Source organism: Schistocerca piceifrons, chromosome 1, assembly GCF_021461385.2.
Source record: "Schistocerca piceifrons isolate TAMUIC-IGC-003096 chromosome 1, iqSchPice1.1, whole genome shotgun sequence".
Classification (NCBI taxonomy): Eukaryota; Metazoa; Arthropoda; class Insecta; order Orthoptera; family Acrididae; genus Schistocerca; species Schistocerca piceifrons.
In genome coordinates, this window is record NC_060138.1 from 1,143,127,735 (window position 1) to 1,143,144,406 (window position 16,672).

Here is a 16,672-nt window from a genome sequence, read left to right on the forward strand (position 1 = left end):
TGTTTGTATTTACAATATATACACTGATGTCATCAATTTAATAATCTTAATGCCTTTGCATGTCTTGTGACAAATTAATTTTAGCCAGATCTTTGAGATTATGTGGCTGCCTCTGCTTCTTGGCTTTAGTTATTTGCCTGGAAGTGACTGTTCTTTTAGCACCACCCAGAGTACATGTGGCTTATGGTATGTCAAGGATGTGAAAAGATCTGCTCCCACATACTGGCTACCTGTCTTGAGCCACATTCCAGCTACTGATATCAGATGCAAGAGCACGCTACTGCGTGAATACCAGAAGTTGGTAATAACACCAACATTCCAATAATGGACGACGTATTCCCTGCGGAGTGAAAAAGACTAAGATCAATACATCCTCCTCTCATCACAGCCAGGACTCTCATGGAAACTGAATTCAGTCCCATCTATGAATGAAAACACTGCTGGCATCAAAACTGTTCCTCATAATGCCTGAAGCTGCCTTGCATCCAGAAAAAAAAACCTTGGATTTGTCCAGTCTCGAGCACGTTGAACTATCTTGAACCGCCTCCAAATGGACCATGAACGATATGCAGACACTCTCTACAAGTGGAGCAAATCTTCATCACAATCCTGTGACTGTTGTGCGGAATGACGGACAGTTGCTCATGTTGTATTGACATGTCGCACATATGCCTACAAGGGTCCTTTCGAAGATTTCCTCACAGTGACAAGTGACGTTATACAATACATAACTGACCTAGATATCCATCTACAACTGTTGTTAGCTGTGTTATTTTATGCTGGAGAGCTATGCTTAAATGTTGACCTGTAGTAGTTTTGTAATCTATGTATACGTATTGCCATACAATAAATAAATAAGTAATGTCTTTGCAGATTGTCCCTCATATGCAGTGTTTGCTAAGTGCCCATACAAACTTTAAAATCATTCTAAGGTTAGTGTTTCTGAAGTTAACTGTTTACTCGACTTCATTGTTAACAGTCTATTCTCATAAACCTGGGCCAATCCATGCTACACACAGCAGGCGGCTACACGGGTAGCAGGGGTTGTGTGGCGTGGACTGGGCGGTTTTTTAGGTTAGATGGCCTCGAGCAAGTACAGAAAGGGCAACAGCCTCAAAGGGTGCGGGGCAAAGTCAGGACATGCGGGGACCAAGCAGCAATCAGTATTATAATTGTAAACTGTCGAAGCTGCATCGGTAAAGTACCGGAACTTCAAGTGCTGATAGAAAGCACCGAAGCTGAAACCGTTATAGGTACGGAAAGCTGGCTTAAGCCAGAGATAAATTCTGCCGAAATTTTTACAAAGGCACAGACGGTGTTTAGAAAGGATAGATTGCATGCAACCGGTGGTGGCATGTTTGTCGCTGTTAGTGGTAGTTTATTCTGTAGTGAAACAGAAGTGAACAGTTCCTGTGAATTATTATGGGTGGAGGTTACACTCAACAACCGATCTAGGTTAATAATTGGCTCCTTTTACCGACCTCCCGACTCAGCAGCATTAGTGCCAGAACAACTGAAAGAAAATCTGGAATACATTTCATATAAATTTTCTCAGCATGTTATAGTCTTAGGTGGAGATTTCAATTTACCAGATATAGACTGGGACACTCAGATGTTTAGGACGGGTGGTAGGGACAAGGCATCAAGTGACATTATACTGAGTGCACTATCCGAAAATTACCTCGAGCAATTAAACAGAAAACCGACTCGTGGAGATAACATCTTGGACCTACTGATAACAAACAGATCTGAACTTTTCGACTCTGTAAGTGCAGAACAGGGAATCAGTGATCATAAGGCCGTTGCAGCATCCCTGGATATGTAAGTAAATAGGAATATAAAAATAGGGAGGAAGATTTATATGTTTAGCAAGAGTAATAGAAGGCAGATTTCAGACTACCTAACAGATCAAAACGAAAATTTCTGTTCCGACACTGACAATGTTGAGTGTTTATGGAAAAAGTTCAAGGCAATCGTACAATGCGTTTTAGACAGATACGTACCGAGTAAAACTGTGAGGGACGGGAAAAAACCCACCGTGGTTCAACAACAAAGTTAGGAAACTACTGCGAAAGCAAAGAGAGCTTCACTGCAAATTTCAAAGCAGCCAAAACCTCTCAGACAAACAGAAGCTAAACGATGTCAAAGTTAGCGTAAGGAAGGCTATGCGTGAAGCATTCAGTGAATTCGAAAGTAAAATTCTATGTACTGACTTGACAGAAAATCCTAGGAAGTTCTGGTCTTATGTTAAATCAGTAAGTGGCTCGAAACAGCATATCCAGACACTCCGGGATGATGATGGCATTGAAACAGAGGATGACACGCGTAAAGCTGAAATACTAAAAAATACTAAACACCTTTTTCCAAAGCTGTTTCACAGAGGAAGACCGCACTGCAGTTCCTTCTCTAAATCCTCGCACAAACGAAAAAATGGCTGACATCAAAATAAGTGTCCAAGGAATAGAAAAACAACTGGAATCACTCAACAGAGTTAAGTCCACTGGACCTGACAGGATACCCATTCGATTCTACACAGAGTATGCGAAAGAGCTTGCCCCCCTTCTAACAGCCATGTACCGCAAGTCTCTAGAGGAACGGAAGGTTCCAAATGATTGGAAAAGAGCACAGGTGGTCCAGGTCTTCAAGAAGGGTCATCGAGCAGAAGCGCAAAACTATAGGCCTATATCTCTGACGTCGATCTGTTGTAGAATTTTAGAACATGTTTTTTGTTCGCGTATCATATTGTTTCTGGAAACCCAGACTCTACTCTGTAGGAATCAACATGGATTCCGGAAACAGCGATAGTGTGAGACCCAACTCGCTTTATTTGTTCATGAGACCCAGAAAATATTAGATACAGGCTCCCAGGTAGATGCTATTTTCCTTGACTTCCGGAAGGCGTTCGATACAGTTCCGCACTGTCGCCTGATAAACAAAGTAAGAGCCTACGGAATATCAGACCAACAGTATGGTCAGACCAGCTGTGTGGCTGGATTGAAGAGTTTTTAGCAAACAGAACACAGCATGTTGTTCTCAATGGAGAGACGTCTATAGACGTTAAGGTAACCTCTGGCGTGCCACAGGGGAGTGTTATGGGGCCATTGCTTTTCACAATATATATAAATGACCTAGTAGATAGTGTCGGAAGTTCCATGTGGCTTTTCACGGATGATGCTGTAGTATACAGAGAAGTTGCAGCATTAGAAAATTGCAGCGAAATGCAGGAAGATCTGCAGCAGATAGGCACTTGGTGCAGGGAGTGGCAATGACCCTTAACATAGACAAATGTAATGTACTGCAAATACATAGAAAGAAGGATCCTTTATTGTATGATTATATGATAGCGGAAGAAACACTGGTAGCAGTTACTTCTGTAAAATATCTGGGAGTAATCGTGCGGAACAATTTGAAGTGGAATGATCATATAAAATTAATTGTTGGTAAGGCGGGTACCAGGTTGAGATTCATTGGGAGAGTCCTTAGAAAATGTAGTCCATCAACATAGGAGGTGCCTTACAAAACACTTGTTCGACCTATACTTGAGTATTGCTCATCAGTGTGGGATCCGTACCAGGTCGGGTTGACGGAGGAGATAGGGAGGATCCAAAGAAGAGCGGCACGTTTCGTCACAGGGTTATTTGGTAAGCGTGATAGCGTTACGGAATTGTTTAGCAAACTCAAGTGGCAGACTCTGCAAGAAAGGCGCTCCGCATCGCGGTGTAGCTTGCTGTCCAGGTTTAGAGAGGCTGCATTTCTAGATGAGGTATCGAATATATTGCTTCCCTCTACTTATACTTCCCGAGGAGATCATGAATGTAAAATTAGAGAGATTCGAGCGCCAACGGAGGCTTTACGGCAGTCGTTCTTCCCGCGAACCATACGCGACTGGAACAGGAAAGGGAGGTAATGACAGTGGCACACAAAGTGTCCTCCGCCACACACCGTTGGGTGGCTTGCGGAGTATAAATGTAGATGTAGATGTATTTCTTATTTTACAATGCTCCTTTTTTGCAGAATAACACACACACACACACACACACACACACACACACACACACACACACACACACACACACACACACATAAATAAATGATATCCTTCTGGTGGTCTTTGTGGTGGTGATCCATTCGGGAACAAATGCCATAACATAATCGTTCTTTGCAGAACCGTGCGAAAGAGTGATAGAATTTCTGTGTCAGCCCGTTTTGAATGCTGTACTTGGCAGGTGGGTTGTCTCTGCGATTCCGAAAACATTTTGCTCACCAAATTTCTCACTACTTCTCACACCCATAGCATTCACTTGTTTATATTTGTTTTTGCTACTTGTTTTAGTCTTACACAAATTTCACTGTACACTACACTTAACTTTAATGTTCAAGTTTACCACAGTTTATGATGATGCCTTAGAACATTCCTCTCATCAGTCACACGATTTCATTACTTCTTTTAAAAGTTTCCTGTCTAACTACTTCTGTCATTCTAAACATTCTACTATGCATTTATTTATGCAGCAATTCTATGGTTCTTTAATGTCACCATAGGATTTCTTTAATTACTCTTGAAACCTGAAAGAAATGATTAGGCCCAGCACAAGCCACCCAACAACACATGAGCTCAAGTGCATATCTTTGAATAAATACTACAGTTACAGTAAGAATTAAAATTACTCTAAATAAAGCTACATGGTACAGCCCTTATGTGTTTGTGGACCATAGCCTGTTTTCCAATGCTGTATAATTATTTCATCCATCTGCATCATTTGCCTGCTTCCTTTGACACTTTCCATTATATTCTGAAAGAATGTGGTTTCATTCTTTGTTCTGAAACATAGTTCGTTATGAGAGCCTTGTGCCTCACGAGATCAATGTGTTGTGTGTGCATATGAAGGGCTTATTTCAATAGTGGTACAAGTCCATTTTTGTTCATTTTGAGATACAGAGTCGTAAAGTTAAATGAGCAACTTGTCACGGAAATCGCTGTTGGACTCGATAGCGTGTCACAGAGATGAGCGTAGTACGAACTTTAGCCAACAGGTGGTACTGTTAACTGTGCTTTTTAGTTGCTACTTGCAACTTCTAGCCGCGACTTGTCACTGAAATCGCAGAAAGCAGTACAGAATTCGGCCAACAGATGGCTCACGGCGTTGAATGTGAAATGCTACTTGCAACTGCTAACTGTGACTGAAATCGCAGTTAGATTTTGTAAAGTTGTTATTGTGATATCTGTGACTTCATACGCGATTTCCTGCCCACCACTATACGGCAGTGAAAGGAACTTGTGACCACTGGAGTGTTTTGTTTCTCCCACTAGACAGTGCCAGAAGCTCCTCCAAAAAATCGTAACACGGCGCGCACACACACACACACACGTATATTTCACTTACAATTACGAATAACTTAAATTGGATAACAATTACATGGATAAAGTTGTGGGAAAAGTGAACCAAAGAATGTGTTTCATTGGCAAAATATGGCCGAGGTATATGGAAAGAGACTGCCTACACTACACTGATCCGCCTTCTGGAGTACTGCTGCACAGTATTGGATCCACACCAGATGGGACTGATGGAGGGGACTGAAAAAGTTCAAAGAAGGCAGCTCACTTTGTATTATCATGAAATAATGTAGATTTTGTCATGGCAATCATTGAAACACAGTCACTTTTCATTGTGGCAGGATCTTTTCACAAAATTTCAACTGCCAACTTTATCCTCTAAATGTGAAAAGTATTTTGTTGGTGCCCATCTACATAAAGAGAAATGAGCATTATAATAAAATAAGAGAAATCAGAGGTTGCACAGAAAGATTTAAGTGCTGGTTTTTCCTGCGCACTTTTCAAGAGTGGATCACTACAGTCACGTAGATGTAGTGGAATAGTTATAACACACAATGTATTTGAAAGCAGAGTAAAGGGTATTGCATTTGATTTTTATATCTGATGGTTTACGCGGGACTGCTACGGTCGCAGGTTCGAATCCTGCCTCGGGCATGGATGTGTGTGATGTCCTTAGGTTAGTTAGGTTTAAGTAGTTCTAAGTTCTAGGGGACTGATGACCTGAGATGTTAAGTCCCATAGTGCTCAGAGCCATTTGAACCATTTGAATCTGATGGTTTCAGGTGTGAAAGCAAATTGTTTGAACAAGTCACAAATATGCAGGTTCAAATTTTCGCCATACGAAAAATGCGTACATAATGTCTCACTTACTAGCCACGCTAGATAATATAAGATAACACACATTAAGAACCACGTCCCATCTTTTGTAATGCCCAGGGGTTCATCATGAATTGTGGTGACTTCAGTATAATTATTGTCTTTGAATAATATGTTGTTTCTGTTCATCTTGTTGCGTATTTCTTTCAGTAACTGTACTGTACTGAAACAGTTCTTTCATTGTACAGTCCAAGTATCACCGAGCTATGTTACTTGGCAGCGATACATCACGCAAAAGTAACTTTCATTCTAAAGTTTTGCACACTAGTGTAATAAGTTGATACTTATCTATGCATATGGAGTTGTAACAGGGATTTGTGGCAGGGGAAATTTGTTTGTAGGCAATACTGATTTATGTTTCCCTTACCTCAGTTGCTTGTTCATCATCAGGGTCAATAGAGCTAACACTCCTCTTGATTTTGTCCAGAAACTCCTTGTAAGAGCTCACTGATGGATGTACAGTGCTGAATTTATGAAGAAGCATCAGACCCCAGAAGAATTTAAGACAAGCACAAATCTCTTTCTTTATTACCATCTCATTTACATCCTTTAACTCTGGATAATAAGCCAGTAAGGCAATCACAGCATTAATGCTGGTTTCTGGTATAATATTGTTGACAGTGCCTGGACAGTTCTCCATGTTCCCTGTAAGTACATAATTCTTCTTCTTAATTCACAATAATGGTTATCAAATCACATTTTAAGTTAGATCTGGTAAAAAATTAATACAAATGTCTTTGGGAGCACACACAAAAGATACTCTATACTCTAACCATATTGGTTTAAATATTAAGCTCAATATTTTGATGATAATCTTCAACACCTTCCACAACAGAGAATTTATATTTTAGCATGGCCATTTGGAAAATTCATGGTACTGCACAACTGAAGTTTTTCAATGTTTAAAAAGGAACTGAAACAATTAATAGAACTAAATGTGGTATTATGCTGTGGTGGAGACACTACAATGATCTGTATATTCAAAATGTCTGAATAAAATACTCTAGTTCACAAATTTTTTTTATATTTCTGATAGTTGGTTTCAGTCATTACAGGGGTCTTCATACCTACAAATTAACCAACTATGAAAACTGTTACAGCGACAATTTTGTCATTATTTTCTGCTGCAATATTTTATTTATTTACTTTTAGCACTTTTTCCCATTTTATTATATGACCTTGGAATCTTTCCTGCAATTAAGCTTTTAATAATTTTAAGATCATAGTTAATACTGTAACTAACTTATCGTGGAATTGCATCTTGGAAGTCTCGTAACCTGCCTTCTTGAATTTCATCCTGCTATTAATGGGATCGATGAACATTTCTTAAACAAAATACACAATACTGCAGTCAATGATTTTTATCTCATATTTACTGACACACGACATTCCCTTTCTGATGACCAGCTTTAAAACATGCAGGCATTTCAATAGTCTTTTGTTGTGTCTGTCTGCCATGTTAAAAAAGGTTCAGCAGTTTCCATAGGAACATCTAGTTCACACAACAGCATTATGCAGACAACAAAATAATTTCCTATGCATGACCATATATTCACATTTACACCTACATCTACTTCACAAACTACCTTATGCATGGTGTATATGTGCACAAGGAAAAAAAATTCCCGGATTTCCTGGTTAAAAATACACTTTCTCCCAGGTGGAAACATAGTTTTTCCCTGTAAACTGACAGTATATTTTCTCTCCGAACTGTTTAACTTATCAATCCTTTGAATGGTTATGGCTTTATACACGGGCGTAGAATTTCCTGGTGCTTTATAAAACAAAACTCAGGGGAAAAAAACACCTTTTGGAAAGTTTGATGTGCAGCAACATGTACGCTGCATAGTTTCGTATTACGAAAGTATAAATTTGAATTCCACCACACACCACATGTTACTTTCCAAAGCATTGAAATTGAGATTGCGATGCGTACTTGTAAGCCAGTCATAGCTCATGTCACGTGATCTCGCCAGCCGATGACAGCGGATATTCAAAGCTTCCGACGCATGGTATAGTCAGCCAATAGCAACATCACTGTTAAGTAGCGCGAACAGGAAAAGTTAATGGTTTAAATTAATATATGTAAGGCTGCTACAAGAAAAGCAAAGCTTTCACTTACAATATTGGTCTCTAAGGCCAATACGCTGCAAGAGAGGCTAAGCTTTCACATATAATGTTGGCCTTTTACGCGTGTATTCCATTTTAAGATATATCACACAAATGTGCCAGTACATTTTTTTAATAACAACATAAATATGTGATCTAAATTCTTCTAAATGGCTTGTCATCAAAGAGCTGATTTTTAAACGAGTCCCAGATTCCCAGTGAAATAGGCCTCGACCTGATATTAAGCTTTTCAATGTGGTTTTTGGAATGTAAATTTCCTTGAGTGCCAGTACTTTGCTATCTCACGTTTGGTTCTTTGTTATGGCATAATGCCATACGTGCTAGAAGATGAAAACATACACTTGAAATGCACCGAACAGTTGAAACTAGCCAATAGTGTGGAATTAAACACTTCGTTTCAAATATATTGACTGCCTCAGCGGAAAAGATTAATAAAAGAAAATTTCTTCAGCAAACTGATAAAAATAACTTCATTGTTCTGGCAATTAATGCTTGACTGTCAGAAAGGTGGCAATAAAATAAAATCTGAAATAATAAAGTATTTTAGTCTTCCATAATTACATAAATGTATTTTAATCCACGACACCTCCCGGCCACAGAAATCAATTTTGTTTTCATTTGACGTGAGTGCAGCAGACATAGAGGAAACAGCAAAATCACTAAATGTAAACATGGGTCACATGGAGACTACCCGCTTCCCTATTATAACTCAGACTGCTCTACGAATCAGCCCCGTATCTACGATATTTCCGAACCGGGGCAATAGCAGATAGTGGTGTCACTTGAACGTTTAAGGTTGGATGTCAAAAAGTTAAAAAGAAATCGAATTTTCAAAAATATGTTCATTTTGTAGCGCACATCTTTCTGAAGAGTCTGATACATAAAACATAAGTGTCCGAGGAACTGTAAGACATGTTATTTGATCTTTAAGTGTGCCAAAGTGCAGTGCCACACCTCTTCACATAGCATTCCTCTATCGCACGTCACTGTATTTCAGTCTGTGGAATTGAAACGTGTATATTTTGTAATGGATGCCATCAAACTATATTCAGGACAGTGGAAATTAAAATGTCCTATAGTGCCTCTCCTGCTTCCAGTCAGCCGGTTTGACATCCTGTCCCCTCTTTATTTTTATTTATTTTTTTTAACTCTTCAGAATATTTGCACTCTTTATTCCTTATTAGCTAACAACTTGCTGCTTTGTGTGACATAAAATTAAGTATAGGATACATAAAACCAGTAAAGAAAAGAGACAAGCTAGAAAGTACACATTTCTTCAATCCTTAGCTCCTAGAATATTTCCTCTCTAATCTTGCTACAGCTTTACATGGCGTGCTTTCCTTCCTGCGAAAGATTCTGTTACCTCATCAAAGTTCGTCAAATGTTTTGCTACATGAAAAATCGAAATGTCGTTGTCTAATACTGAAAAACCTGTTAATACAAATAGGACCCAAGACTGGTGTGGTTTCTTGACCTGATTACGTGTGTTTTGTCACTGTCTGCTAGATAAAATAGGCCTTTCTAATACTGTAGCAATTGTAACAAAAGCCAAATAAATGAGACTGTTTTGGCACAAATGGTCATTTTTATAGCATAGCAGAATATAATTCACAAAGTACCAATATCAAATGCCTATTAGGCCTACTACACGCAAAAAGCTTTATGTTAGGAAATAGTTTTACACTTCATTCATACACTCCAGTTTCTCAAGCATGAGATCGAAAAGTAATAGTGCGAAATTTTTATATAAATTTGGAATTGTCATATTCTTCCATAATTTAAGTGATGTCCCCGTTTCTTCTCCTTCCTCATTCTAACGAACAGTCTTGTCATGACTAATTCTGTATCTATTCCTGCCAATGTCAAAGCTTATTCACAGGTTAACTTCACTAACTCTGCCAGGATCACCAGTTTAGTTATCCCGCGATTATTCTCCAGTTAGGCATTGTTACATGTTCGTACAACGCATTTTCTGCACTACTTCCAGAATAGACCTTAAATCAGCTGCTAGCCAGAGACTGTACAACTGGTCCTTACTAGTATAGCGATCTGGCCAAAAGATTTCTGTCAAAATTTCATTTTCTTGGATACACTGAGAAGATAATACGTAATCTTTCTTACCTGTTATTCCTGTTAGTCGTTTATTCACACTCTGGTAGTCTGAATCTATGGATTTCGCTGGTAATCATAACTACGCTCATCATTCGCAAAACCAATCAACAACATAACCAGACAGTGGTTGGCTTTTTTTCATTCGGCTATACTCTGCTCAGCTCGTATAGCCCCTTTTGTCTGCAGGAAAGTTTATTTCTAGATGTGATGAGGATTCCACTGATAGAGACATCACGTATTCCCAAATCAACTTATGATTCATTCAGAAATCAACTTAGAATGTGTTCAACAATGTTCAAAAACCGACAGGGACACGTTTCAATCGATAGACCAAAGGGCACAGGATGCTAGGGGCATTGTGAAACAAGGTTTTTTCCTGAAGAAAATGAATCCCCCCCCCCGCCTAGAGCTAGGGCTGCTGTGCATGCATCATGAATCTGGCAGCTTGGGTGTGCCAGTAAAATTTTTCCCGGTAGCACCCAGCTGCCCCCCCGCCCCCCTTTTGGTGCTGTGACTGCTTACACAGCCAACAGCCACGTTTCTGTAGCCAGAAGCGGAAGAAATACTACTCAACTGCACATGCACATGATCCCACTCGTAACTGCTAAAACAAATATAATTTTAACAGTTCTGACATAATGCAATTTGTTGTTACGAAGCATTGCATAGTCTTCCTAAAGCCTTTGACACATTTTGCTGTTGGCAGACACTTGTATGAGTACTGTGTTTTGTTGTTGTATATGGCGCATTTCTTTTGCAACTTAAATTTATTTTCGTTTTTTCTCTCATTTATGTTTTATTGCTGCAGTATTATTCTGCAGTAACAGGATACAGTAATATCCTTTGTTAGAGTATTGGTTCTTACCAGTCAAAATTACAAAAAATTAACTGAGAAGAAAACAATGAAAAATTCCCGGAATTAAAAAAATAAAAATCTCGGGTTTTTCCCAGTTTTCTCCTGGATGAAAAAATTCCTGGGTTTTTCCTGGATCTCTCAGTTGTCCCGGGTCGTAGACACCCTGTTATGGTGCATGGTAGAGGGTACTTTTGGTGCCACCAGTTAACAGTTAAGAAATAGACCATCAATATGTACAGAAAACTGTGAGCACAGACCAACTCAAGTATAAATCTTAAATAAATCTAATCTGTCAAGTAGGCTCCGTTCAGAAGAATCTTCAGCAGAACATAAATTTCCATTGGAAGAGCACTCAAAGGCAAGATCAATGGTGACCCAATCTAGCACAGTGCACAAAACGAGAGTTATCATTTTGAAGAACACACACACACACAAATGCACATGCATGTGCGTGTACACGCGCACGCCACGCACACACACACACACACACACACACACACACACACACACACACACACACACACACACAGATGCATGTCACAAACCTATTCTTTAACAAGTTTAGTAAACCAAGTACATATAAAGTTACATGCAGCCATCACAATATATTCTGTACATACCAAACAGCCAAAACTTTCAAAACCTGTTACTACAAGCATACCCACATTTTTAAATTGATAAATCCAAAAAATCTGCCATTACACATCAGATGTTACAGAAGAGCTACAATATGGATATTTGACAAGAAAACCACACCACCTCATCATCATTGATTTCATTCAAATTTATGCTATATGCAGAGCTTGGCCAGAAATGAAAATGATGGATGTGTGGACTGCAGTTGGCCAAGTATTTAGAAAAAATAGCAGTTTTGATACTGGTCAGGAGAGGCATGAGCCATTTATGTTTGCATAGTTGCCAGACAGCAATTGGTGCAGCAGAAAGAGTGCAGCAGAACGATAATCCAAGAGTCATGGGGTTGTGTCCCTAAGCAGAAACAGTTTTCATTTTCAATTTTTACCTTGTGTAAACTGTAAATAAACCAAAATAATCATCAATTACTGCATTTATCAATACTGTCATAAAAGGATGGAAAGGTGAGGCAAAGCAAAATATGGTATCGCAACCATGAGGACTCTGCAAATATGTCCAAGAAAGGATTGTAATTAAAGTGTAGGGCCTCCATATTCCATTAGTGTCATTTTGAGCTTCCAACAGCCCTCAGTAGCTACTGCAACCCTGTAAAGAATTTTAGAAAAAGCTTAAAAACTGATCACATCTTATCTAGAAAGCAAAAGAAATCACACCCTGACAATATTGTATAAAAACACTTTCCATTATACATCACCAGCTATGCTCAATGGTGAAATGACATATTATGCATGGTTTGCTGCCAAAGTGTGCAATGTGTGTGATGAGAGAGAGCTTTTTATGATTTACTATAGAAACTTTAAAACAACTACATAATTGTAAAAATGCGACATTTATAACATGTAAAAGATGCCAAGGAAATGATTGCGTCCTCTGTTTTATTATAAATATCACTCCACCACATGTAAATCATCTACATACATACATTAATCCTTGTTCTATAGATCATGAATATGACATTTTGTAATGATGTGGAATGTGTCACTTTAACATAAGTTTTCTTTACACAAAATAGTTTTTTTTCAGTTACTACTTCATATCTAAAAATTCATCTACTGAGTAGGAGGATTTGTCATTCAGAAATTCTTTTAACTTGCTTTTAAATGTTGGCTGGCTATCTGTCAGACTTTTAATGTTATTTGGCGAATGACCAAAGATTTTTGTGGCAGCATAATTCACCCCTTGCTGTATCAAAGTGAGATTTAAACCAGAACAGTGAAGATCATCTTTTCTTCCTTTTTTCAAGTGTTGCAGATATGCACTTTGCTGTAATTTTTGATTTGGGATGGGTTATTAATGACAAATTTCATAAGTGAATATATATATATATATGTCTGCTTGTGTCTGTGTATGTGTGGATGGATATGTGTGTGTGTGCGAGTGTATACCTGTCCTTTTTTCCCCCTAAGGTAAGTCTTTCCGCTCCCGGGATTGGAATGACTCCTTACCCTCTCCCTTAAAACCCATATCCTTTTGTCTTTCCTTCTCCTTCCCTCTTTCCTGACGAGGCAACCATTGGTTGCGAAAGCTAGAATTTTGTGTGTATGTTTGTGTTTGTTTGTGTATCTATCGACCTGCCAGCGCTTTTGTTTGGTAAGTTTCATCATCTTTCTTTTTATATATATATATATATATATATATATATATATATATATATATATATATATATATATATATATATATATATATATATATATATATATATATATATATATATATATATATATATATAAAAAGAAAGATGATGAAACTTACCAAACAAAAGCGCTTATATATATATATATATATATATATATATATATATATATATATAAAAAGAAAGATGATGAAACTTACCAAACAAAAGCGCTTTTGTTTGGTAAAACTTACCAAACAAAAGCGCTGGCAGGTCGATAGATACACAAACAAACACAAACATACACACAAAATTCTAGCTTTCGCAACCAATGGTTGCCTCGTCAGGAAAGAGGGAAGGAGAAGGAAAGACAAAAGGATATGGGTTTTAAGGGAGAGGGTAAGGAGTCATTCCAATCCCGGGAGCGGAAAGACTTACCTTAGGGGGAAAAAAGGACAGGTATACACTCGCACACACACACATATCCATCCACACATACACAGACACAAGCAGACATTCAGGGAAAGATAGTGATGGATGTGGCCTGACAGAAGAAGAGAAAAAGCTTGCCAAACCAGCTCAGGCTGTCTTATGTCAGTGCAAACCAACAGAAGGAAGTAACAGAAACATTACCGCTGACAACTGGTTTACATCTATAGAACTCATCTGTGAGCTGAGAAAGAGAGGACTAACATATGTAGGAACGGTCAGAAAGAACAATGCTGATAAAAGTAGGCCAGTTGGGTCAGCATTATGTGGATTCTCTGAGAATACAACACTGGTTTCATTTGTTCCTAAGAGAAACAAGGCAGTAATTCTTATGTCTTCAGTGCACCATACCACTGAAAATGATACCATAAAAAATAAGCCAGAAATTATTTGTTACTACAATGCAACAAAATGTGGAATAGATTTGCTTGACACAAAATGTGCCAATTATTCGTCAAAGAGACATACAAGGTGCTGGCCAATGGCAGTCTTTACCACATTTGTAAACATCAGTTGCATGAACAGTTTTGTTCTGTATTTGTGCTACAGAGGAAACCCCATGCTAACACGTCTCAAATTCACCTAAAGTCTGGCCAAGGAGCTGATAGAGCCACATCTAAGACGACGCCTGGAAACTGAAACTTTACCTAGAAATATCAAGGAAATGATCCACAAAGTTCTGGGAGACACTCAGCAATCAAGCGAAGACATACCAAGTGGTAGAATGGACAAAAGGAACATGTGTATGAAGTGCCCTGCGTCCAAGAAGAGGAAAATGGTGTATAAGTGCATCAAATGTGGTCACCCAGTTTGCCTGGAATGCAGCAGAAAGATGTGTGGCAACTGTGCAAAAGAGATGTCATTTATATATTTCAGTTCAGTTGATTATTATCTTTTTTTTTACATTTTCTGCTATATTTTATGTATAATGGAATATATTAACTGGTATAACGTTGGTGAAAATCATATGAAACTTGACACTGAATGACTGCATGTACTTGTTGACATTTCGTGTTTATTTTACATAATTTAAACAACAAAATGTTTATATGGGCTGAAAAGCATTAAATTTACGTGTTGTTTGTTGTTGTGGCCTTCAGTCCTGAGACTGGTTTGATGCAGCTCTCCATGCTACTCTATCCTGTGTAAGCTTCATCATCTCCCAGTACCCACTGCAACCTACATCCTTCTCAATCTGTTTAGTGTATTCATCTCTTGGTCTCCCTCTACAATTTTTACCCTCCACGCTGCCCTCCAATACTAAATTGGTGATCCCTTGATGCCTCAGAATTTTTCCTACCAACCAATCCCTTCTTCTAGTCAAGTTGTGCCACAAACTTCTCTTCTCCCCAATCCTCTTCAACACCTCCTCATTAGTTATGTGACCTACCCATCTAATCTTCAGCATTCTGTAGCACCACATTTCGAAAGCTTCTATTCTCTTCTTGTCCAAACTATTTATCGTCCATGTTTCACTTCCATACATGGCTACACTCCATACAAATATTTTCAGAAACGACTTCCTGACACTTAAATCAATACTCGATGTTAACAAATTTCTCTTCTTCAGAAATGCTTTCCTTGCCATTGCCAATCTACATTTTGTATCCTCTCTACTTCGACCATCATCAGTTATTTTGCTCCCCAAACAGCAAAACTCTTTTACTACTTTAAGTGTCTTATTTCCTAATCTAATTCCCTCAGCATCACCAGATTTAATTCGACTACATTCCATTATCCTCGTTTTGCTTTTGTTGATGTTCATCTTATATCCTCCTTTCAAGACACTATCCATTCCGTTTAACTGCTCTTCCAAGTCCTTTGCTGTCTCTGACAGAATTACAATGTCATCGGCGAACCTCAAAATTTTTATTTCTTCTCCACGGATTTTAATACCTACTCCAAATTTTTCTTTTGTTTCCTTCACTGATTGCTCAATACACAGATTGAATAACATCAGAGATAGGCAACAACCCTGTCTCACCCCCTTCTCAAGCACTGCTTCCCTTTCATGCCCCTTGACTCTTATAACTGCCATCTGGTTTCTGCACAAATTGTAAATAGCCTTTCGCTCACTGTATTTTACCCCTGCCACCTTCAGAATTTGAAAGAGAGTATTGCAGTCAACATTGTCAAAAGCTTTCTCTAAGTCTACAAACGCTAGAAACGTAAGTTTGCCTTTCCTTAATCTATTTTCTAAGATAAGTCGTAGGGTCAGTACTGCTTCACGTGTTCCAATATTTCCACGGAAACCAAACTGATCTTCCCCGAGGTCGGTTTCTACCAGTTTTTCCATTAGTCTGTAGAGAATTTGTGTTAGTATTTTGCAGCTGTGACTTATTAAACTGATAGTTCGGTAATTTTCACATCTGTCAACACCTGCTTTCTTTGGGATTGGAACAATTATATTCTTCTTGAAGTCTGAGGTATTTCGCCTGTCTCATACATTTAGCTCACCAGATGGTAGAGTTTCCCCAGGACTGGCTCTCCCAAGGCTGTCAGTAGTTCTAATGGAATGTTGTCTACTCCAGGGTCCTTGTATCGACTCGTCTTTCAGTGCTCTGTCAAACTCTTCACGCAGTATCATTACTTATAACATGAATTAACT

General features: G+C 38.5%; 1 protein-coding gene across 1 annotated transcript in view; it reads right to left on the reverse strand.

The window, feature by feature from the left end:
* LOC124801232 overlaps positions 1-16,672 on the reverse strand; it is a 150,464-nt gene that overhangs the window by 12,426 nt on the left and 121,366 nt on the right. The window contains exon 6 of the mRNA XM_047263058.1: positions 6,579-6,856. Coding sequence (XP_047119014.1) covers positions 6,579-6,856 — 278 coding nt within the window. The remainder of the gene's footprint in view (positions 1-6,578; positions 6,857-16,672) is intronic.